General features: G+C 39.6%; 2 protein-coding genes across 3 annotated transcripts in view; one reads left to right on the forward strand and one right to left on the reverse strand.

The window, feature by feature from the left end:
• The window catches only part of ptprea (protein tyrosine phosphatase receptor type Ea), a 51,364-nt gene extending 29,953 nt beyond the window's left edge, over positions 1-21,411 (reverse strand). Inside the window, exon 1 of one of the 2 annotated variants that reach the window (XM_029456361.1) lies at positions 21,267-21,411. The gene's annotated coding sequence lies outside the window, so the exon portion shown is untranslated. Of the gene's footprint in view, positions 1-2,581; positions 2,602-21,266 lie in introns of those variants that run through there. The other variant, XM_029456362.1, reaches the window with a different exon arrangement.
• A 1,127-nt stretch (positions 21,412-22,538) lies between these two features.
• clrn3 (clarin 3) lies at positions 22,539-24,292 on the forward strand. Its single transcript, XM_029456878.1, has 3 exons — positions 22,539-22,770; positions 23,103-23,291; positions 24,015-24,292. Exons 1-3 carry the CDS (start codon positions 22,539-22,541, stop codon positions 24,290-24,292), a joined length of 699 nt encoding a protein of 232 aa, XP_029312738.1.
• Positions 24,293-24,830: the final 538 nt, after the last annotated feature.

Here is a 24,830-nt window from a genome sequence, read left to right on the forward strand (position 1 = left end):
TCAGTCAACAGTGTTTACAGAAGACCTCTCTGACCTGCCGCTGTGTGTCATTTTAAAAAACATAAACAGTTCAGGACCCAAAATAAATCTCAAAGGTCATGAGAGGATTAACAGGATAGAAAAGAAAAAAAATATTTTTTTAAATCTCATGCACTTATTACTTTGCATACTCTTTTTTGTCAATAAGTTAAACAGGTCATAAATTCCCTAATGTTTATTTTATAATGCTGTGAAAACCTCTCCTTCAAACAACTACATTTATTAAAGTTTCTAGCCAAAAACTCCATTTTACAATTTTCAATTGAACACATCATGATAGCGTTATATTACCCAGTAGTAATTTTTATTGAATAGAGCTTGAACGCACCATAATGCTACTCTATGGAACCTCCATTCACCTGCTGCTAACAGCTAACGTTAACTAGCTTTTCAATACAGATCAGTTGTACACAATGTAGCATTATCAGGTTAAAAATAGCTTGCGTCCCGTGGACAACAACGCAATGTTGTCTCGGGCCCGTTTTCAGAATGTTTGATTCGACTTGGTTTAGAAGCATCGGTTCACTGAACAACCCTAGTTTTAAAAAAGAAGGTTGGGAACCACTAATATAGTCAATATATTTATAATATAGTCAATATATATTATCAGTCAATATAAAAAATAAGAGCATGACTATTTTCTAAATGCTGCAAAATGGAAAATAATAAGCTATACAATAATAAGGTGGTGTTCAATTTTTAATGATAACGCTATAATTAGAATAGAGCAGCAGCAGTCTAGCACCTGCTTTACCAAGTCTGTGTTAGAGAGATGTAAAAGTGAGAGGTGAGGCTCATTGTGATTTATGGTGTTTCGGAAATCTGAAAGGGACAAAATCAGCCCCAAGACGAAAACTGCAGCAGCAGGAAATTATAATAAATGGCACTGCAGGAGAGAAATGCATGCACATGGACTTTATGCCTCTGTGATCAGATGTGAATAGAGCTGTGTCCTTGATGAGCTGCGGTCCCCACATTGTGAGCTTAATGTTCCAGAGCGAGAGGACAGAGGGCAACAAGGAGTTCAATTTTGTTAGCCGAGACTCCCTCGTCTGTCTGTCCGCCTCGTCTGTGTGTCTTCGCATCCAGGTTTGCTGAGCACCACTGGGTGGCCCTGCGCCAATGCAAGCAGGATGTGAATGTGATAATATCATAAAGCTGCTAAACTTGGCAATCGCTGTTCAAATTAAATATCTAGAAATGTCCTAAAGGACCCAGGCATGAATAGATCATTTACAGACAGACTGTGTATGTGACAGACTATATCAATGGTGTCATTCATTTAGTGGGTAGCTCAATGAGAACCCTGATTTAATACTCACCTGTGGCTCTCTAAAGATCAATAAGCAATAGAGTGATGGAATAAGCCTCTAAAAATTGAGGAAATGTCCAAAGTCCATCAAGAATATAAGTGAGAAACTGCTGCTAAGGCCTAATGTAATGACTCCCAGAGAGTTTTTAAATATAAATCAAATACCTTCAAAACTAATGACATTCCCATTGGGGAATTGATGCCAATTGTTTGGTGCTAATTACCAATATTTGCATGCCAACATGCTAAACTAAGATGGTAAACAAGGTAAGCATTATAGCAGCCTAATATCAGCATGCTAGCATTGTCATTATTAGCATGTTAGCATGCTGACGCTAGCATTTAGCTCAAAGTATTTTTTACTTGCATCTACATTGGATTGATTACTGAATGAATCTAGTTTCAGGAGTTCTCATGATTTTACCCTTTTGTGTTGCAGCCTGTTTATTTGCTTATCATCCAATGAAGGTCTGCAAAATGTAGATTCTTTAATCAAATAATGTGCTGACAGTGTTTGGTAGTTCACCAATTTTTCATTATAGTCCATTCTACGCATTCTACACATCTGCCTCAAGGATTTGTATTAGGTAATATACTATTTTGGTTTAACAACAATAGTAGGCCTATACAAAAAGAAGGACCCGTCTGGACAGCCCGTCAATCTAGATCTCAGTCGCAGCCCCAGACACGACCAACATCTGGCCAGAGGCCTCAGAAGATCCCCAGTTCATTATAACTGCAGCATGTAAAATTCAAAATTATTCAGCCTTCCATCCCAAAATTCGACACGCATCCCCTCAGTGGTGATGTCTCTCTTCCCTTCCTCTTCTCACATCCACTCCCAAAGCTTGCTCTCCCAGGCACCTGGGAGCAGCTCAGACAGAACAGGGTTAGGATTAAACAAGTCCCCAGCCGAAGATTCCCTGCAACACTTAAACTCCATGAACCCCATCTGGTAAATATTCATGATGGAGAAATAGTGGTATTCCAGGGAGAAGGGAGGAAAAACAAACCCATCTCCACACATAAGCAGATACAAACCCTTCTCTAATACACACACACACACACACACACACACACACACACACAGACACATATAGACTGACATTAATGGCTATAAGAAACATGTACACCCACACTAAAGGAAACAACGCCCTGTGGATTTCTCAAGCTTTCTGTGTGTATATCTAGCTACAGCCCAAGGCTACATGTCGTGTCTGTCTTCACTACCTTGTCTGGGAACAGAGATGTTTCGCACGTTGGTGAGAGAGCCATGAACGCCTCCACTTCTTTCACAGAGAACTGCCAAAAGTAAGAACCGGAATGAGAAATCAAAACACAAATCTAGCGGAGAAGTAATATAAAACAATGCTCTCTTTTCAGGAATTGGGTTAATCGCTTGAGATAATTTTGTCAAGAAAGGTCAGGCTGTCTATTGGATGAATAGCACATACATTACCAAAAATACATTGTGAGAATAGTTTTAAGCTTGAACACAAACAAACCGTGTCCCTCCTGTCCGTATATCTAACATCTTTGTCTACTGATTAGTGAAACTCTGTCTCTCTTCTTCACATCTTTGTGATCGTATGAAGCTGACTCAGAAGACTTGCTGTCCACAATCAGGAAGAGAGACAGTTTAGATCATATCCTGTGTGTCAACTGTGGTTTACAGTCAGAGACGGGGGATACAAAATTAGCCGGACTGTGAGAACTAGAGAGAGAGAGCAGATAAAGAGAGCGAAGAGACAGGCTCAACCCCCCACTCACATAAAAAAAGGCTCAGCAGAGGGAAAGAGTTGGAGCCATGCTTGAAACAGCTCTGCATGCGCCGTCTTCTTGTCAAGTGTGACAACTCTGGCTATACTAACACAGATGTCGACGTTTGCTCAACGCCAGATCAGTTGTGTGGCACATTAAGCCAGATTAGAGAAGGAAATGGCTCACTAAAACTGCATATTTGTGAGCTATGACCTAGAACATTTAATATGGGTGTGTCTCACACCCATAAGCCACGCGTTAGAATGTTAGCATTAATCTCACTTTACAGCTAAAGCTAACCAGAATCCAGCAGTAAATCTAAGGAATCACCACATTCTTTAAAGTTCATGCTCAGGGTGCATGTACCAAATGTTATTGTAATCTATGGGTTTGTCAAAGTGTTGGCCAGAAAGACAGATCATCCAACTCTGCCATCCCTAAAGCCACTGCCGGAAAAAAGAAAATCTTCTACATACACAACAACACAAAAAATAGTTGATTAGCGAAAGAACCATGAATGTGTGAATGAACCAAAGAAGAGCGAGTCGAGTGGAGCCGTATCAAGATCATGCAGAGGAAATGCAGCATAAGACGGTAAGACGCTGCTGTAATCATTTAAATTAATCTTAAAGTTAACATATGACAAAAGTCAAGTGAACTGTGATCTCAGTACTACAGCTGGTCACCCCCATGCTGTCCTGAAGAAAGTATTCCTGCAACAGGAAGTAGGAGCTCATAGAAAGAACGCCCTGTAAACCTAAATCAACAGGATATGCATGATTTACAGGGTAACATCCACTACACTAAGGAGAAGTAGCCAAACACGGCTGAAATAAGGTTCTCAAACCTCTTGTATCTTTCTCTTCAAAGGCATTACTTCAGCTGATCTACAAGCAGGGCAGAGCGCTCAAGTAAATACAGTAATCTAGTCATCAGATAGAGGGGAACTTGAACCCCCCCACCCTACCCTCCTTCCAGGAAATAGTCATGTAAATACTCTGTAAATGCTCTGCTAACATGAAACATACTGAAGGCCACTGGCAGCAGCTTGGAGGGCAAAAGGATCAGATTTGCAGATGTACTGACCACAATTTCGATATTCCTAAAAAAGAAAGTTTTGATGGAATTACATCTCTTGTCGCAGACATGCTGTTCATTTCACGCACAGGCCAGAGAGAATGGAGTCCTGTTTTTCAGTGCACCACACTTCAAACAATATGGCAAACAGGAGTTCTTCTTGGATTGCAAATTATCCAGGGGCTCAGATTACAGATGCAAAATCCCCTGGTGTGTTACTTTTATCTATTTCCTAGCAGTTACAGCAACTCAGAGGGATATCATGATTCAGAGAGCTGAGAGAGAAGCCCTGCTGTGGTGATCTATATTTAACAGGTAACAGGAATATGGCCATTCAGCACATCATCTCCAGTAGCTGCTCCAGTCAGCCAACGCACTGATGTATGTATGGCAAGTCACACTCAAAGTGCGACACCATCGATTTTCTTTGCATACAACCCAACACTGCTGATTCAAGATAATGTTACATTTTTAAAATGCTTCGCTGTGATATTGGGGTGATAAATTCAGCCCATGAAACTGATAGAGGAGCTCAGGGGATATTGACGAGTGAGATTTATTTCCAGGGCATTGATTTATACGTCTGGATGATGTACATTATTTATAGTTTATCATTAAATGTGTTCTTTCATTTCTGGTGCAATATCAGTCTTTTAGAGACAAATAGATTATTGAGAATGCTGCAAAACAAGAGACTGAATTTCCTGTAAGGGAAATGAAAAGCTGTCCTCTGTTGTAATAAACATACCTAGAACGGTCAAATACTGTTCTTCCAATGAACCACAGTGTCATTTAATGACATTTTACAATATTTACCACATCACAGTTCATCACGATGATATAAACTGTGGGTCTTTGTGAATTTGTTGTTAGCCTCCATTGATCCGAAACATCAATGCCCTCCTTACCCTTAAATCAGTCTATAGAGTTACAGTAAACATCAGCTCAAGCGATATTCTGTAACCCTTTATCTTTTTACTATCCACATTACTGTCGACCAAATTCACATAAAGTCAGCATCTCTATGTTTTGGCCTCCGATCCACACAGAGCTGCAGCTTTTCACACCCAAACACAAGCTTTTTCACAAAACCTGATTTATTTTTATTTTTGAAAGCCTGTACGAATCCAAAAAACGGCGGCCTGAGGCTTGAGTGAAAATGTAATGGGTTATTCCTCCGCTCATGCTACACACTTCCTGCTGACAGACAGACAAACCGAGCCAAAAACATAACCTCCTTGGCCTAGGTAATGAAAATAAATAAATAAATAATAAATAAATCATTAGTTATGCTTTATTTAAGCACATTATAAGTTACCATGGAGAGCAGGAAGGAACAAAGCTGAGGTTTGAATTGACAGTCAGCTCCACTTAACAGATGTTGGCTGTGACTAACCGTTTGTTGAGAAGAAAAGTAGGAAGAAGAGTTTTAGTCATTTTCCTGTCGTTTAGGTGGTACAGTGTGGAAGGAGTTCTTTATGAAAATTGACTTGAAAACACCGCTGTTGACCCACAGAGTTTTCACATTTAGTTGGCTTAGCGTGTGGCTGCGGTCTTAGTGCTAGCTCTAGTCCAGCTACTATCAATCTTGGCCATCAGTAAAGGGATGAAAGGTTGGGGACTTGTCAGAGTCGTGCTACCCGTCATGGAGATTACTGGTGTGGATCATTGGAAAGAACTGTAAACAAAAAGGCCCACGTGCCTAGCTCTGAGGAGAGGAGATAAGGAAGGGTTCTGGCGGAGGAGGGGGGTGTTACTGATTATTGTGCCAAGCTAGCAGCTGTGTGATGGATTTCACACATATCTACATCTCTACCTCTGCATCCCTTTGTGTCGCACGTAGAGCAAAAGAGCCTCTTCTGAGTGCACGCAGTGGAGGATCCCCATTTTACCATTCATGTCATTTGCCCTCGCTGCACGTTGTGCATGGGTGAGCAAACACACCCCCATGGTCTTTTGGTGTGTTGAACACAGGCATGCAATTATTGTGTTTGTCAGCCAAACTGGTCTCAGGCATGAATATTTTATGGAATGGAAGGTAAACAAATAAAAAATGTGCCTTTAGGAAAGCTGGTTGAATTGCATGCAAAACCATGGATATATCTGACAAATCCAGCAACATGACAGCGCTGCATTGTCTGTGCTGTATCACACAAGTGCAGCTTCTTGGCGTACACAGCAGACGAAATCTGAACAGGATATTGTATCCCGCTTGACATAAGCTGTGAGCAGCCCCCTTCATTTTTTTAGAAATCACTGACATTACACAAGCAACTAACAACAGAGATGCCATGTCAGCCTCTCCAGAGGGTCAGAAATGTGCGGATTAGACTGTCATTAATACTGAATCTGGATTATAGCAATCCTGAGGCAGCTCTACAGCTACAGATTACTTCTATCCCAGCCGCAGCAGTGAAAGACAATGGCACATTTTGTTCACCCAGAACTGACAGTACCGCACAGTAACAAAGAGGACTCGTTTCTAATAGTGTCAGGAGTGATTAGACAAGCGGCAGGCCTGGCAGCCCATAGAGAGGCCCAAGATCCCCCAGAATCCCCCTGAATCAGACTGGATTTGTCAGATTACGAATCCAACACCAACTCCAATTAGCCTATTAGTGTAGTTAGATGTTGTAAAAAAGGTTAAAATGGCATTATAGTCTCTCCAGGTTGCACCTTTTGAAGATATATTATTACAACATGGCCCTGTAGAAAAAAACGCACTCAATATTAACAGATCTTTGAAGGATACATCAGAGTTGCAAGTAGCACTTTACTGCGATAAAACAAATGGCACCCGACTGTCTAGACATCTTAATATATCTTGTGATGACAGCCTATCCTTTATGGCCGTTGTAAGAGCCGTTGTGCTTTTGATGCATAATTTATTAGCCCCCCACAAAAAAGTCAAAGATTTGAAACTAAGGCTTAAAGACTTTAGAAAGCGTAACATATAAAGCAGACTAGTGTTGTATCGGCATCAGTGTAATTTATAACAAAACGCTTCATCAAAGACTAATTTCACTACAACTTCAAGCCAAAGCTCAGATATATTTTAATGGCATGATTGTCTCCTGCTGTCTCAGCTATTTTGCAGGAAATCTAATACAGTGATTTATAAAAACGTGCAGTATTATGTTATTTAGACACAAAATAAATAGCCAATGTTCCTTTTTTATGCCTTCAAACTAAAATCTCATTTTATGAGATTAACGAAACAGATATTCTAATACCTTGGGTTTCCTAAGCATTTCTTCATTCACAATAATACGTGTTAATGTTATTTCAAAGGAAGAAACTCAAAAGAAGGATGCAAAGTGGAGAGAGAGGATCAGTGGGAGTTACTGTAAACAAGAAGTGAAGATAGGAAAATCTGAAAAGAGAGGGGGCGTAGGGGAGGGGAGAGAGACTAAGAGGCAGAGAAAGAAAGAAAGAAAGAAAGAAAGAAAGAAAGAAAGAAAGAAAGAGAGGGAATACAGATCAGCCGCACAAAAACAAATGACATCAGAGTAGCTGCCAATCAGCTGACGTGGCTCAGAGGGAGGCTGTTAGAATTCACTCCAGCAATTTTTTCGGACACTCTGCCATAACCCTATCAACAAGGAGAACAACTGCTCACTGAAATGGCACAATGGATTAGTGAAATCTCACCAAACGTTTTAGTACAGAACACACATTCTTCATTGTTACCTACAGTGGTGACAAGCTGAGCCTGCTACTCTTCATGTAGAAGTATTCTTTAAACAGTAGGACTAAAGTGATTCTAAGACACTTCAGTCTAATTCAATCCCAGACATATTAAGGGAAATCAATTTAGAGGGAAAAATGTAAAAGCAATTACAGTAGTTGATAGGGCTGGATTTAATAAACTTAATTAGACTTTGATGATGAGGCATAAACCATTACAAACAGCAGTGCAACAGGTGCTTCCATTGACTGCCATTTCAAAGCCAAACACTTTTTGAGTGGAATCACTGATCGCCATTAGAGCAAACAACATTATGAAATATATGGACAGCACTTGTCCAAATTAAATATGAGTTAACAAACAAGATTTCATTTGACCTGTTGCAAAACTAAATCTATTACCTACCGTCCAATCATAGCTTAGCAACCATAACTAGGCATGGCAGGCTTGTAAAACTTACAAAGAACTAAACTTAATATATAAAAACGTCTGGGCGGTCGAGGGTGTTGTGTTTGTTAAGGTTTTCCAAACACAAAAGAGAAAAAAGTTCAAGGATTGGGTTTAACAGTGTGTTTATCTGCTCTAAAGTTAGCTGCAAACGTTAGCATATCAAGCTAATTAGCTTATAGTAACCAAACAAAGTTTAGCATATACTTAGCTAACAATATTATTTTGTGGAGTTACAGGTTGTATATCGGTGCCACTATAAACTTAAAAAGTATTGACACATTAAAAAGTCGTGAGAGTTTTGTTTGTGAAAACAGGAGAGGCACTCCTTCTCGTGGCATCATACACTGGAGAGTGTTGACAGAAAATCATTTTAAATCTGGTGAGCGTCCAAAGGTCAAAAGCAGAGTGTGCTCCCGCTAATCAACCCACCTACTGTTCCAGAACACCAATTTGAACTCCTTATTTAATGATCTATATTTATGACACAAAGTAGACAGCTATTGACTTTAATGATAAGCATTTTTTACAAGGACCTTCTATGATAATCATATGGCACTGAAACAGGCTGGTAAAGGTGACTTTCTCCAATTCATCATATAAATAAAATATAAAACAATATGTTCTGACTTATTGCACCTGAATTCAGTCTGAAACAACACAGCAGTGGACAACAGCCGTTTTAGGCCGATTAAGCTGGTTTTACTGATTTCTAACAGAAAACAGTCAAATCAGCAGGTTTTATGACAGTGAGGTCATCTCTAATGACGTCCAATGTGTTTGAGATAGGTACGGTTGTTATTAGATTGCAGCTGTATAGATCTGTGCCAGACAAATACTTTGAACAAAGCTTTATGATGAGGGCCCCCACACAATGAAATGCTGAGCTACATATTAACCATGAACACACACACAATGTGGAACATTATAATCACTTTGGATAATTCCAGGTCTGTCTGCAAGGCAGCATGGTACAAAGAGATCAAATAACAAAAGCAGAATGTTGAATGTACCATAAGATGATAACTAGTTATCTCTGTCACTAGCTTAACTGTGGTTTAAGGTTTCAAGTCAAACTCACATGAACAGTTAAACCCCATTGCTGTGTCAGAAGCTGCAGTTTAAAAGGACATTGCATCTGAGGTTAAACTTAGACCTACTGGAGTTTAAGGTTATAAAGTTAAGTACAAGGACATATGTATACAGCTCAGATCATTTTATTTATTTATTTTACTTTATGTTATTTAAAAGGTAAAACTATAACCAAATGTCAACAGCCAGTAAATGAAGGCACTGCCTCATGTGGAGTACCTGCAAGGAGGGCAGTAATGCATAAATAAATAATCGCACATGTATTGTCAGACCAAATTGCACTACAGTTCAGTTTTAGTGTCAGCTAATAAAGTATATTTGACGGATTATTGATACTGTGGTAAATAGAAAGGAAACACAGGAGCAAATGTGCTACAATATAAATATTTGATGTGAAATATTTTACTCAGTTGTCTATCACAGGTGCAAGCAGACCATGAATAGTAAATAGCATAGTTAGGTCGAAAAAAGTAAATGACTCAGAAGGGACAGCGTTTCTTATGTGATGCAATAGCAGAATTGCCATGCCATCAAATTAAGAGAAGTGTGATAATCTCAAAAATGGCGTAATCGCAGTCACAGCTATTGCCTAAAACTACACCAATATAACATTGCAGACCACAAGGCAGATCATAACAGCGCAGCAACACGAATACAATAATGATGATAATTCAATTGCCCCAGTGCATGCTGGGAAGCCATCCAACATCTTCTATTCTTATTTTGTCTTTAAGCAACGGTTAAGTTTATACAACATGACGTCTTTAAATTGCTTGTTTTTTCTGAACAACAGTCGGAACGCAAAGAGCTTCAATTTACAATTACATTAAATGGAGAATAGCAGAAAACCCTCAAATTGGAGAAGCTACACGCAGCAAATGTTGTACATTTTAAATGACATAAGAGATAATATCATAACAGATAATAAAAAGCAAAACTATAATTTGCGGCGTGATTTATTAGCTCAAGGGGTAAACGCTAAATAAATAGATCCTCTACATCACTGCATACATCACCCAAAAAAATAAATAAACCCAAACAGATTAGTTCAGGACCCAAATACTGCCACACCCATGTCATCTCTGGCAGCCACTGTGTGCTTTAAGAGAGGAGACTCCAGAAGAAGCCCATGCCACTATCACCCCAGCAGGATCTTAAGGAAACCTAATTGAACAAATGCAAATAAAAGATGTGTTAAATATTCCTCTTCATCATGGGGGGATGTATTTTGGCACCAGCAACCATAGCTCCCTGTATTTCATATTTCCCAGTTGTGCTTGTGGTTGTAGTTTGAAGTGAAATATACACCCACCCCCCATATTTTCTCTCCCCTTTTCTCTTAATTTCCCCTCCACAGCCCCAACACACCCAACCCCCCCTTAAGCTTTTCGACAATAACCAATTACAGGCGCAGGAATGCAGGGTGAAATGTGTGGCCTGGAGCATGTAGGTTTTATATCAGGCTCCACACTGATATGATAGTAACAACATGGGTGGGGAAGCTATAAAAACAACCCTCTGCTTCACCTTTCCATATTTTTGGAGCTTGTGGAAAATGACAGCCATAGTGGCGGCTGGTAGTATCAAGCTACCGCCGGCAGACTAATGAAAACAATCACGCCGAGCCGCGGGAGTTCTGACTGTTTTCAGGACAAAAGTGCACAGCGTTGAAGGACCAACTGCTCGCTGGTGCAGCCACACACAAGAAGCAGCGTGCAGCTCGAGCTGAGCATAATGAAAATTGACTCAAACTAGACTGCACTAATGAGTTTTTATCATGAGACTGAAGGCATATCTCGGGCTAACTAAGCGGCTAGCTAGTCCCCTGCTGGGGCCCAGCTGCTGGATGTGATAGTACAGTAATGAACTGATAGCAGGGCCTTTTACTTGTTTCCCGTTGTTCAGCTAAGTCGGACCGACATCACTGATGGCCCAGAGCTGTGTCCATGTGTCGGATTTAGTTTAAAATGCTGCCTAGGACACAACAGACTCAACATTTATCTCGAGTACAACACAGCAAATAAACAGTGCAATACAAAACGAGTCCGTGTTTGGGGACAACATCCCAGTATGAGAGAGCTTCAAACAAAGCCGGCAGTCCTAACATCTACTGTCTGCCTCCACATCTTACACTAGCTCATCCCAGGCAGTCATAAAAGACTGCAAATGAAGGAGTGTCTTCAGAGAGAGAGAGAGAGCAAGGCGTTTTCCCTCTCCGGGGAGGACAGATCTGATGATCAAACCCTTTCCTGCTGCCTTGTTGAGCCCTGCTCCGTGGCAAATAGAGGGTCTCTCATGTGTCACACTCTGCTGACCACCAGTTTTGATGAAAGGCATAAATATGTACAGCCCAGAGAGATTACAAAAGGTAAACAAGGAAATGTTGATCTAATTACAGACAGATGTAGAAAATTCCATATGTACAATCTCCAACATATAGAAACTTAATTCTGTGCAGCAATGCCAATCAACTGATACAGTAGCATCCCGTAACCTGGTGAATAAATCATAATAAATGCACTTTGAATGTTCTTTAAACCACAAATACAGCAGAGCAGCAAGTGGCGTGATTCATTTATAAGTAAAAACAACACAAATGCACAATTAACGACATCCAGTGTGGTTGTTTTCTAAAGCAGCCGTGTAATTTCTAGCAGGATAACAAATTAGTCATTGTGCAAAGACACAGCACATGGAGGAAGCCCACGGGGGACACAGACTCACAGTTTTTAAAAATACATATCCCATAATGTTTGTTTGTCTTCTGTTTTAGCTCCAGATGCAGAGCGAGTGAAAGCTGGGAGGAAGAGGGTTTGAACAATTTGTAGTTCACCAGCAATAACCTAGACGTTTGTGTGAAGAGCCACCCACTGACTAGTGTGGGCCTACAAAGAGAAACACTGTGTGATATTCAGCCCTGGGACACATCGTTATTATGATTACCATGATCTTTAACCTTATGTGCCTCCATTTCTTGGTTCTCTAGGAGCAAAATAAAAAGAAACTTCTTATCCAACTGTGTCACTGTACAAGGTGCCATGAAACAGGGAGGACAACCCAGAGGACAAATGGGCGGAACCAGGCTGTAAGCATATGTTGCTCAATTATCATCAACATGTGTAGCGCGCACTATATTTCCAAGAACTTATTAACAGCTCCAGAGACAACCACAACCACTTCCTTTACACCCAAGTGTGTGGATTTGAGTGGGATGCCTTTGTCTTACTTCCATTAGTTGCACATACTCAACAGATGTTCTTCAGAATAAGGAGCAAGGTCAGTAAAATTAGCAACAAATAGAGTGTGTTCCACTTCTAAACTAAAATGTGTTAACACCACTGTCTATACAAGCTATACAATTATATACAATATAAATAAGTTCACATCAACAGGTCGTAAAACTCTTTCCTCTTTATTTCTTAAATGGAGATTGGTTTAAACTAGAGCTGAAACAAGTAGTCGACAAGTCAACTAATGGAAAGTTCATCTGCAGCTGTTTTGATAATTAATCATCTGCTCAGCAAAAATGCCAAAAATGTGATTGTTCTAGATTCTCCAACCAATTTCCACTAAAACACAAGTTCCCAGGAAGTCAAACTTTGTTGTGTTTTCTGCTGCACAAAGATGCTCACCACCATGATTTACAGTAAACAATGTCCCAAAACAAAGAGTGTGAACAGTCAATTGACACTTCTTCTTTTTTTAAAGCTGAAAATGAGTTCTTCATACTGTATATAGCACTCTCGCTTAACACCAAATCACTCCTCATAGTTGAATCTCTACTGGTATCAAAGCAGACTCTAATTATGATAAACAAATATCCCATCATTGTGAGCGATCTTGTGGATCTGGCATTGTCTCTGACTGAGCACAACACAGGCTTTGGCAGTGTTTGGAAGAGTGCGATCATCAACAGCGTAAAAACATATTGTCTGACCAAATTCTGCGATGATTAGAAACATACAGCGTAATTTATCATGAAAACCTAAACATACAAACAAAGGAAAAAAACATGTATGAGGACTTATGACGTGTTTTTTTCATACATAACTCACACTTATAGATTCTCACCTTCAGAGCAGAAGGTCAGTGTTACAGAGTCACGGTGTGGCATGTGTTTTCTTACATGGATGAATCAATCCAACCTCCCCAACCTCCCCAAGAGGACAAAGCCTATTACATTATCTACTCAAAATTATTATTGAGGACTATGATTTATTTTCTGATTGAAAATATCTTACGTGATGACACTATAAACAGGGCCGAGGCGACCATCTAACTTGCTTGAAGCACATAATAACATTAATCAAATGTCAAACACTGTTCAGTTTTGCGACATGAGGATTTTATTGGAGAGTTGGCATCTGGAACAACATCTTTGATCGGCATTATGAAAATGGAAAAACCTCAAACAGTATCATTACAGCAGAAGTAAATATGCTCCTTCATTTTGGAGAAGGTCCATTTTTACGGCTGCTGTAACGATAGCGGTAATAGCAGCCAATGACGGACAAGACTTCATAAATAAAGATGTGACATCAAAGTTGAGAAACAAACACATTTTTGGTTAGTAGACAATATCAGCTGATATGAGCTTATCATTGGTATAGTCACATTGGCCGGCATTTAAGAGTGCAGTGAATGTAAATGTTTAGCAGGCTGCATTTTTTAAATTAATTCCACATAATGTTCAGATTCCACTTGAATACATTAAGCTGTATTTATTTTTTTATCTATACTTAATAATTAAAGTTTCTCTGTATGACAAGAACCCTATTTTTACAACGACTGATATTTCCTTAACCTTAAAATGAGTTGGCGCAAAAGCGAGCTGTTGGTATTTTGTTGGAAAATAGTTCAAGATATTTCATTCCTGAGCAAAGTGGTGATCCAATCAATAGGCCGACATCCCTGAAGCTGGCGTAGCTAATAAAATATTGTTGTCAGATGTTTCTGAGAAATATCAAGAGCAGTCTCGGTCATTTACAGATCTGCTGGTCTTTATTTTTCTGTTGGTCTTCATCAATATTAGTTCTTTCCAATCAGCAGCCTGTCAGAAAGCTGTCAGAGGAGCTATATATATATATATATATATATATATATATATATATATATATATATATATATATATATATATATATATATATATATATATATATATATATATATATATATACTGTATTTGAAAAATTGACAAATCCTAACATCACAGTTCTCCCATCCCTTAAGTGTTAGCGTTTTCTTTTATCTAAAACATATCCTCTTTTTTTTGCACACAGAGATAGATACCATCACATAAAAGCAGCTGAAATTACATCTTTAAAACACTGACAGGAATTCATTAAGATGAAGCATGTTCAAGATCCATCCCCTCATTTAATTTCCAACACACTGCATGATCCAGGCTACCTTTAACCTTGGTCCCTTATATCACCCAGGACAGCATTGATTATCATCCCATATATTAACTCTATAGCGCTCGCCTGAGCCTTACATGCCTATCAGCATGCAGGGCATGTCAGCTAACCCCTGACTTCTGGGGGCTTACTGCTGCATCTGAGGGCGCTCACTTAGACACATTCATCATAGCCAAAAAAGTCCTCAACACTATAAAGCTTCTCAAAGAGTCAGAAGTTAAAAAGGTGCTTTGAATGAAATAGACCTGCACTCGCTCACCACGCTACATCCTTTACAGCTCCACACAAAAGGTGACAACGCAAACATTGAGTTACTGCTCGTCACTGTCACTGCAGGCCTTTGGGATGTGATCAGCACATTTTTAATTACTACAAGCCTCAGGAATACTGATGTTAAAAGGAACCTTGGAGCAGATAAGACTTTGAATTAATAAAATAGGAGTACTCTCTGTGTTGCGTGTTAAATTGCTCTGTATTTAACACAACGATCAAACTCAATAAGCCTTCCCTTTGAATAAGCCTGTTGTACTTGTGTGAAAATGTTTATTGGAGTTGCTCAAGTGCCTTCAAACTGCATCATGTTACTGAAAACAAAGTGGAAAGATATTGAAGGGTTCTGACATGATGATCACACACAACTCCCTGTGTGTAGCAGCCCTGAAAGAATGAATAGGAATTGGCCTGCTTTAGTAAGCATCCATTATTCATTAAGCACTGTACTCCTCCATGTCAACAACCTCTGTAGCGACACAGCCAAACCATTATTTCCTCTTTCACTCACTCACTCTTTACTTCACTCTTGTGGTCTCATCCAGTCACACCCAGCTTTCATCTCATATATGATCAGCTGCCAGCTCTTGAAGAGCCTGTTAACTCGAAAACATCCAACAAAAAACACCTAATAATCCAGCTGTAAAGAACATGATACTTTGAAGTTTCAGCAGAGACGGGAGCCGAGGCTGCAGCTGGTCATCGTGACAGTTTAAGAAAATCATCGCATATGCATATATATTGCATGGTAAAAAAAACATTTCTGACATTTCATGCAGAGACTCATAACATACGTTACAAAGACTGTGTGGGACATCTCCAGCCGGTTCTTTATAGTTTATGGTGCTGCAGAAATAAGGGAGATAAACACTCTTTCTATATGCACCATCTCCATGTGAGACACTTGCCTGAGGCTTTTAGAATCAATTAAAAGCCACTTTATATTTTTACATCCTAGCAAGAACATGAAGTTCAAGATGGTTTTAGAGGGATATTAAACAACTAAATGCACAAAAAGACTTTAGGAACATCCGTGACTCCACGCATGAACACATGTACAGTAGTAAGCCTGACTTTCACATTATTTACATCATCTTTTAACCCTAGAGCCATGATCCTAAACATCAAGCTATTTAATAATGTGTTCCGGGACTTCTTGTGTGCATATTAGATAACTGCGTCTCAGATTCACGATCAAACAAACAGCCTTCAAGGAAAATCCACAATAGCTGAATATTATTTTCTTCCTGGCAGTCAAAGCGATATTAATCCTGTTCTCAGCCTGTGGGTCGCCTTTTGTTTCAAAGTGAAAAACTAATATTTGTTTTTCTTTAGTCGTTCATTCAGATAAAATAAAGCAAACGTGTTTTAAGCCAGAGCTGGAGATGTTTGCTTTCACTTCAGTTAAAATCAGGCCACATAGCGCAGGGATTTAATCTCTGCTGGGCTCCACCCTGCTTTCTCTGAGCAGGTCACCAAATTAGGTTGCCATATTTCAGCCTGAGAAAGAAAAATGCTATCTGTCAATGCTGCCCCTACCAGCAGCAGATGTTCAGTACGGGACTGTGTGAACCTTTGGCATTGTGCTGCCTTTTTGGCTATTTCTACAAGCTAAAAAAGAAAGCAGACAAAAACATACAGATCCTAAAAGTTTTCAACAATGATTTTTCTGCCCCTTTAGGGACTCATAAAGCAACTGCAAGGTCACCAGCTCAATCTCTCAAAATCTTCTTTTTAGGGCTTTGTGGTTCACTTTGTAATGCGCTCATGTAGCGACTGACTGAAATACAATAGAGAAAGTATGTGTTGCCTGGAGGGCGGAATACACCCATATTACTACTGGGCAGCTGTTGTGGAGTGACATCATGCAGCACTTCCCTGGGCCATGTTCTCTTATTGAAACCAGGAGGGTTTAACCTTGTGGTTCACAAGCCCGAAGGGTCCTAAAATAAATCTGAGGGGTCACGAGATGATTACATGGACAAAGATATATTCTGTAGCACAAAAGGACATTTAATCGTCTTTGACTTTTCCCTGATTCTGCATTGGTCTTGCAAAGATATTGGACATTTTTACCCCTTCAGGCTGGTTTTCATACCACACCCGCTGACAATGAGTACGATACTCCATTTCCAATTCCAACTCCAGTGTTGCAATCAAATGTCTTGTTTTGTCAGAGCAACAGAGCAACATTTACCCTGGAGTCATCAAATGTTTGGCCTTTTAGCTTAATAATCGACTTAAATCAACCATCTAAATAGTTTCTTCTTTCCATCGATTTTGTCTTTTTTGTGCCTAATGTGATCGGCCTTACTAACATCTCAAAGCAGCAACTTACAATACCTCCTTTGAGCAGATGGTGGATGAGTTCTGACGCATCTAAAAAAGGGAGAAACCTTGATCTCTGTCCAGCTTTTTCAATGCTGCAGTGGCCCAGCTGAGTTTAAAAAACAGCTGATAGTAAACAAATACAAATCTGCACAGCTTGAGTTTGCACAAATATCAAACACCAGGCACCATAGCAGTGTCTCACTCGCCTTCCCCAGCAGCAGCAGCAGCAGCAGCGCTGGCCCTGGGTGCAACAGATGTGTGTGTGTGGGCCGCAGGTAGCCGTTTGCACAGCCATAGACTGCCCTTGCAGCGGCCATGTGTTTAACAGGGCCTCTGACAGAGACACACCTTCTCAGTGTCACTGAGGTCCCACCTCTCTGCGAGGCTGCGGGGGCTTTCCGGATCTTTTCCTCCAAACAGGAAGCAATACACCGCTCACATGCTCTGTTTCTGCTTTCCCTGGTTTTCCTGTCCCTGTTGCTAGTCTGGCCCTGTTTCCAATCATGGTTCATAGTTTCTGTTTAAATACAACCTAATACAAGCTGTACAACCGCCCCCAACAACCCCTTCTATTAATCATGCTTTGTTTTTAATCCACTTGCCTGGTTAAGTGAGGGGTTAAAGTTTCCTCACTCTGCATGAATTATAATATGTTTTATCATTACTAAATCATTTAAGCGTGATGCCAAAATCCAAAAGGATGACTGCAGGGTTTGCATTCTGTAGCACTAGCCGCAAGCACAAACAAGCCTATGGTTGCAACATACTGCAGCTTAATGTGCTTTAACAAGCTTCTACGAAGGCAAGCAGATAAATAAACAGGTTGGAAACAACTGCATCAATCTTAAGATCGTACTATGACAATTCCCATGCCTAATTCACGAGCCCCTCTTCGAGGCTGGCTGGAACAGTTTCTGCCTGAAAATATCTGACAAGTTCTGAGTCGGACCGGGCTCATCCCTAATTGTCGTGACTTTATACCAATTAGTTCCTTCTCTGCCTATTTGGGGGGAAAAAGATCACCTCCAAGCAGAGTGTAGTTAATGTGGTTGCAGACTCAGAGAGCGCGCGGCACAGCGTGCAGTCTCGCAGCTCAAAGTCAGACTGAGTGTTTCCGAGACTTATAGAGAGGTGGCGGGTGGAGAGATAGGTAGAGGGTGGGAGAGCTGCGGGGATTTACTTCGGGCTGGCAGTTTTGAGGTTTACACCGAGCAAGCTGTTAAAACTACAGGTATGCACAACTCATTCCTCCCCACCTCGCAGTGGATTTCATTAATCACCACATCTGTTAGTTTCACAGCCGCACACCCACACTCAAATAACACGCGCTTCTCAAGCATACCAATATGTCTTTTTACAGTTCTAACTATAGCCGGAAAAAAACTAAAAGAACATTTTGGCAGTGTGTTAAACAGCAATTAAATGCAGGTTAAAAATAGCTACTGCAATTACAAACCTGTTGAGTTTTTTGCACCTTTTATTTAGAGACGTAGACACAAGTAACCTACCTTCTCCCAGTGAAATGCATCATTGCACATAATATACAATACAGTTTATAATCTATTCTATATCTGGAGTCAAATATGAATTGGAACCGAATCAATCTGCAGACAACACACAGCAGTTAAACGTTATTTCTTCCTGCGTCCTTACACAGCCTCATTTGTCTCGGCAAGCAATGACTATTTGTTTATTTCAATGTATCCTCATTAGCTGCAGCCACAGTAATTGCCATTCTTTCCAGGGTCTATACGGTGTAATGAAATTAAATTCACACTGAAACATCACAGACTGTTTATGAACCAGACAGAAGAGTAAAGGCACTAAAATCAAGGCGAATGAGGAGAGATCTCGTGGCTGCGACATGCATATGAAACTAGAAGACTAGTTTAATGAAGCCAGGTGTGTTATACTAAATATGGAATATGCTTTTTTTTTTCCCACTGGTTAATAAAATGTGAAACATAAAAAGTCTGGCAGCTGGTTCTATTGAATAAAAGCTCTGTGTGTTTTAAGAGGTCGGTCTCTGCTCCATTGGCAAGTTCAACATGTTTAGTCTGAGTAGGGCTTCAAGTAACGATTATTTTCATTGTCGATTAATCTGTAGATTTCTTTAATCAATTAGTTGTTTGGTCTATAAAATGTCAGAAAATAGGGGGAAATGTTGATTAACGTTGGTCTTGCTTTGTCCACAACTCTAAGATATTCAGTTTACTCTCATAAGAGGAGTAGTGAAATCAGAAAATATTCACATTTAAGAAGCTGAAATCAGAGAATTTTGTAAATGACTCAAACAGATTATTCAATTATCAAAATAGTTAGAGATTTATTTAATAGTTGACAACTAATTGATTAATCTTTGCAGCTCTTGGTCGGAGTATTAAAGTTAGACTGAAGAGAAGTCAGGTGTGTCTGAGAACATTATGTTTTTGATGGAAAGTAGCAGCAGAACTGATTATTATAAGTCACAGCAACTTGTTACAGTGATGGTACCATATGGACAAGGAGCGGCTGATATCACAACCCTTGTTTTTTGGTTTGTTAGAATGTTGCACTCATGAAGGTTATTATTTGTTGTCGTGACAGAAGTTAAACTTTCCACATGTGCATTCTTTTTCTCATCTGTTGATCCGAGAGGCAGCCTTGCTCAGTCTGCGGTACCTGTCCCTGTCAGATAGACTTATTAGAAGTAATTTAGCAGCGTCTCTTTGACATTGATGAACTCAGCTAATTCTCCAGCCCTGTTGTGGTCCAAAATACAGTAACAGCACAGCATTTAATCCACAGAATGTGCCCACACAGGTTAGGTAAGTAAAAGAAAAAGGAAAACGTGGCAACGAAAGTATGCGGAATATTTTCACTATGAGATTATGAGTGTATTTTTAGTTTCATAATGAGGTCTACATTAAAGTCTCCTCAGGAATACAGGCTGTCAAAGTCCCCAAAGTTCTCTTTGTTAATGGGCAGTGGAGCACAATCTTGATGGTGTCTTGGTTCATTTAACTTTTCATTGTCATGGTTTGATTAGACAAACGTCAGACTCGGTTCGCCTCCCCTTCTCTCTACCCAGCCCCCTGCCTGTTACAGACAATCTGCTCCAAGGATGCTGATGTGTTGCTGACCCCGACCTCTGACCTCCCACGGGAGAGACCAGCCCTCCCTATGGAGATTAATATCATGTCCAATGATTACTGTATTTAAAACCAGGTCTAAATTAAAATATGTGCAGCCAAAACGACGTTTAGCAACTAAGGCAAGAGTCAACATCTTACTTGACATGACTCAAAACCCATGAAGAGTCCTCCTACAGTAACAAGTCTTAGCAGATCCATCCATGATATCTGAAGTACCAATATGTTCACCGACATGTTGTAACTGGCTCAACTGCAGCCCACATAGACAAGCATCCAGTCACAGAATATAAAGAAAACACTGATAATCTTCATTGTAATGAAGGCAAAAGACAAACGAGGGAAAATAAAAACCACGAGGGGAGGACAGAAACTCCAAACGCTTGCTCCATTAACCCACATTGACACACAGCCGGGCTGACTGAAGGCGCTGCTGCAGGTTGTCAAACAGAGAGCACCCAGAATTTAAACACACGATAAACATCACCGGTTTAACGAGGAATGTATTCACTACCACGTTAAAGATGAACACACACCTGAAGTAGGCGAAAAGAACAACCGCGCGCTGCTGTGCGTAACGGACAGGTAACACGGCGTTTTGTGTGACTGAAAAAAAAAATGGACTGGAAATTTGACGTGTTCCGCGCGGCAAATGAGATGCAAAAGACGGCGCTATGACACAAAGTAATGTTATCACTCACCTTAATGGCACCGACATTAAGTCCTGAGCGCAGATTGTGTTGGAAAAGGCGAGGCAATGCTTCAGTGTTGCCGCCTGTCACCGGGAAGGAGGAGTTTGTGTTTACTCCAACATAACACAACTGGCTGTCAGCGAGCACACGGGTCCTCCTCTCTGGTTTGGCGAAGAAAGGGAGCCACAGTCTGGTCACACACTTTATTACAACATGTGTGCTTCCTTGTGTCTTTAGAAATGCTTGTTGTGTGTTATTGTTGCATTTAATTCTTGTTAGAATAAAACTTTGGGTCATTATTGGTCAAAAAAACACGCTGATAATTATGATTTGAATGAGTTGCGGATTGTATTATAATGAGTTTCATACGTTTCTTTATATAAGAATGACATTATTTTTTTGTTATTTAATGTAACAGTGCTTCTTCAATACCTAAAAGATGTCAAACAATAATCACAATGTCAAAAATGTATGTAACAAAAAATTACAAACATGTATGAAATAACTAAATATAAACCTGTTGCTAAAACTATGAACTTTTTGCACATTTTTAAAGAGATTCTCTAAGATTTTCAGGAACCAGGAAGTCCTGAAGCTTTATTGCTCCACGCTGGAAAAAGATTACACTCTTCCTGTCGTGTCTTCATTTTGTGCCATAAATCAATGGCAACGACCAGGTGGCTTACAGTGTAACACTACACAGTTATAGAGGCCAGAGAAAATGTTTCTCTGTTTTTTCTTTTTCTTTACGGTATTATGTTTCAAATTCTAACAAAAAATAATATCCTTTAAAATAAATAAAAAATGGAGCACATAACTAATCATGAACAAAACATATCGTCACTGTGCAAATACACCAACCCTGGATCATGGCTTTAGGGTGCCATTATGACACATACAAATAATCAGATTGTAAAGTCTCTTCCAGTAACTTTTCTTATTTTTAGTGAGACAGGTAAATAATTAATCTGCATTATGTTTTATGACCCTACAATTTATACGACAGGACTTTGAATCCAATACTGTGAACATGTTTCCTGAACCACTGACATAAACTGGTATCCCTTCCATGACAACCGGCTCTGTGTTTTCCTTTCAAACCAAAGGTCACTGCCATAATCAAGATATTTTATGAGCAGCAGTCCACTCCACCCATACTAACTCATACTGAGACTCTTTAGAGGATCAGAGGGTCCTAATCTGCTTCTGTGGCTTCATCGGAGCTTTAGAGGAGCGACGCTGGGAATTATAAGTAACTAGTGCAACTGGAATACAACGATAATGCCTTCCACTAAGAAGAGTTTACATTTCCTGTCCAGTGCACTGCTTACTGCCATCTCTATTGGGGTGATGGGGTACTGCATGTCAACACAGTGGGCTGAGACGACCATGGACTGCACAAAAAGTGGAGATAACTTCTCCAATGGAACTGCTGTGATCACTTGGGAGCTTTTTATTGGAGATTTGAACAGATTCTATTGCCCCTTGTTTGGAGCTCAAGAATCTTTCCAAGGTATATATTTTAACACTTACATACCGTCTCAGAGACATATATCTGAAAACGTGTGTAGACAAAGGTAAATGGGTTAATATGATGAGTTTTTTTTATTTTGGATGATCAGACCTAGAAGACATAATTACCGTGGACATAAAGAAATACTGCACATTATTGCTAGACCTGACATTATTGAAACAACTGGATAACATCTTTAAATATTCTTCTCACAACGTTAAGGCCTGCTCACATGGTCTGAAATGTACTATAATGCATGTAATCTCTACCCCTAATCCTAACCCTATAACCCTAATGTTCTTCTTGTACTGTGTGCTATTCTGTGTTTGTAGTGATCCCTACATTGGTAAAAATAGGACAAATTACCCCTGTGGTCCTGCACGCTTTGGTTTTGTGCCTGTTGGCCTTGTGTCTGCTGTGTTCCGCCTGCAGCATCCTTATCTCCCTCTACAACAGTGTCAGCAACCCTTATGAGACCTACATGGGGCCTGTTGGCTTCTACGTCTGCAGCTCGCTCAGCGGTAAGTGACACAAAGTTAGAGCACTGAGAATCTGGGAGTGACAGCAATGACGAAGATAGCAGTGGTTAGGATTAAGGGTGGCAATATACCGGTATTGACGATAACCGTGACATTAAAAAAAAGTATAACACACATATGATAATATCGTGTAAATAATCCAGCGTCTTGTAAATAGTTAATTACCTTTCTTGGACACAAATGAGTGTAATTAATTAGCCAAAAATGAGAAAGTGCACACTAAACTGTTTTTCTTTTTTATTATGTTTATTGTCTTTTTGTTCATTTTTAATAAACAGAACCCAAACCCCAATAACAAAGCATTCTCAATTTAAAAAAGAAAACCTTAACAAACATAACTTTAAATATAAATAAGCAAGTCATTATAGATAAGGGGAAGTAAAAAACAAAACAAAAAAACACACATACCTATTAAACATTAAATTATATAGAAACATTATATAGAAATGTTTAAGAGAATAATATAATATGTGTATGTTTAGGCCAATATCTACACACACAACTATACAGAAATAAACACATCCATATTTACACCTACATGTGCACGGCATGATAAACAAAGATAAAATACATTTGACTGATGACGTTTTTTACTTCAAATTTTCTACAGATATCGTTATCGTGAATTATTTTAGTCACGATAATCATGTATTAAAAATCGGATTCATGACAGCTCTAGTTTCTCTCTCTCTCTCTCTCCTGCAGCATGTCTGTCCGTCGTGGTCCTCATAATATTTGTGGTGAACGTCACTGTGACGAGCATGGCAGAGGATTTGGTAAAGAGCTCGTCGGAAAATATTCCAGCAGAGCTGAGGAACAAGTCTTCACAGATGAAGCTGGGATACTACCTGGTCATCCTTTACTCCGTGCTCTCGATCTTCGCCATTGTTGTGATCTACCAGTACGAGCACGCAGCCTACACACAGAAGAGAGAACAGCAGAGGCCTACAGAAGACGCACCCAAGGAGATCATGATGTATTAGTGGTCTGCAATGGACTCACTTCTGGAGTAACTTACTATAATGGAAAATTACAGACAGAAATCAACAATGCCCAATGACATTTTTTATGTGTATGTTTTTTCTCTGAAAAATAATTGTAAATAAACGAATGAGATGAGGTTGTTTTCCTTTTTGATTTGAAAGGATGTATTTAGAAATAATTTTAACCTCAGTTTTTGTAGTTTAATGCTCCAGATTTACTGATATAATGGAACAAGCACAAAGCATATGTTAAAGGTTAAACTTAAATAAGATGTTTGCGGGAGGCAAGAGAGGTTGATGAGGCCTATGGGGATTCATTGATCTCTGCTGCCCTCTATCTCTGAGAAGACCTAAATGCAAAAAGTCAACTCATACAAGTCAACGCCTGAAACAGGACGAAAGGATTTAACTGATTTCCTTTGGTTTGTCTTTTTTTTCTGTCAAATGGTCTGACTTTTTTTCCTCTTTAGCCTTTACTTATACAGGTAAAATCTCATTGAGACATAGGGTCTCATTCTCAAGAGAGACTTGATCAGAT

The sequence above is a fragment of the Cottoperca gobio genome, chromosome 19 (genome assembly GCF_900634415.1).
Source record: "Cottoperca gobio chromosome 19, fCotGob3.1, whole genome shotgun sequence".
Taxonomy (NCBI): Eukaryota; Metazoa; Chordata; class Actinopteri; order Perciformes; family Bovichtidae; genus Cottoperca; species Cottoperca gobio.

What these genes read in the sequence shown, in the direction of transcription:
- clrn3 (XM_029456878.1), top strand. Translation starts at nt 22,539, where the DNA reads ATGCCTTCCACTAAGAAGAGTTTACATTTCCTGTCCAGTGCACTGCTT. An exon ending in AGCTCAAGAATCTTTCCAAG is followed by an intron (nt 22,771 to 23,102) that starts GTATATATTTTA and finishes CTGTGTTTGTAG; the next exon opens with TGATCCCTACATTGGTAAAA. An exon ending in CGTCTGCAGCTCGCTCAGCG is followed by an intron (nt 23,292 to 24,014) that starts GTAAGTGACACA and finishes TCTCTCCTGCAG; the next exon opens with CATGTCTGTCCGTCGTGGTC.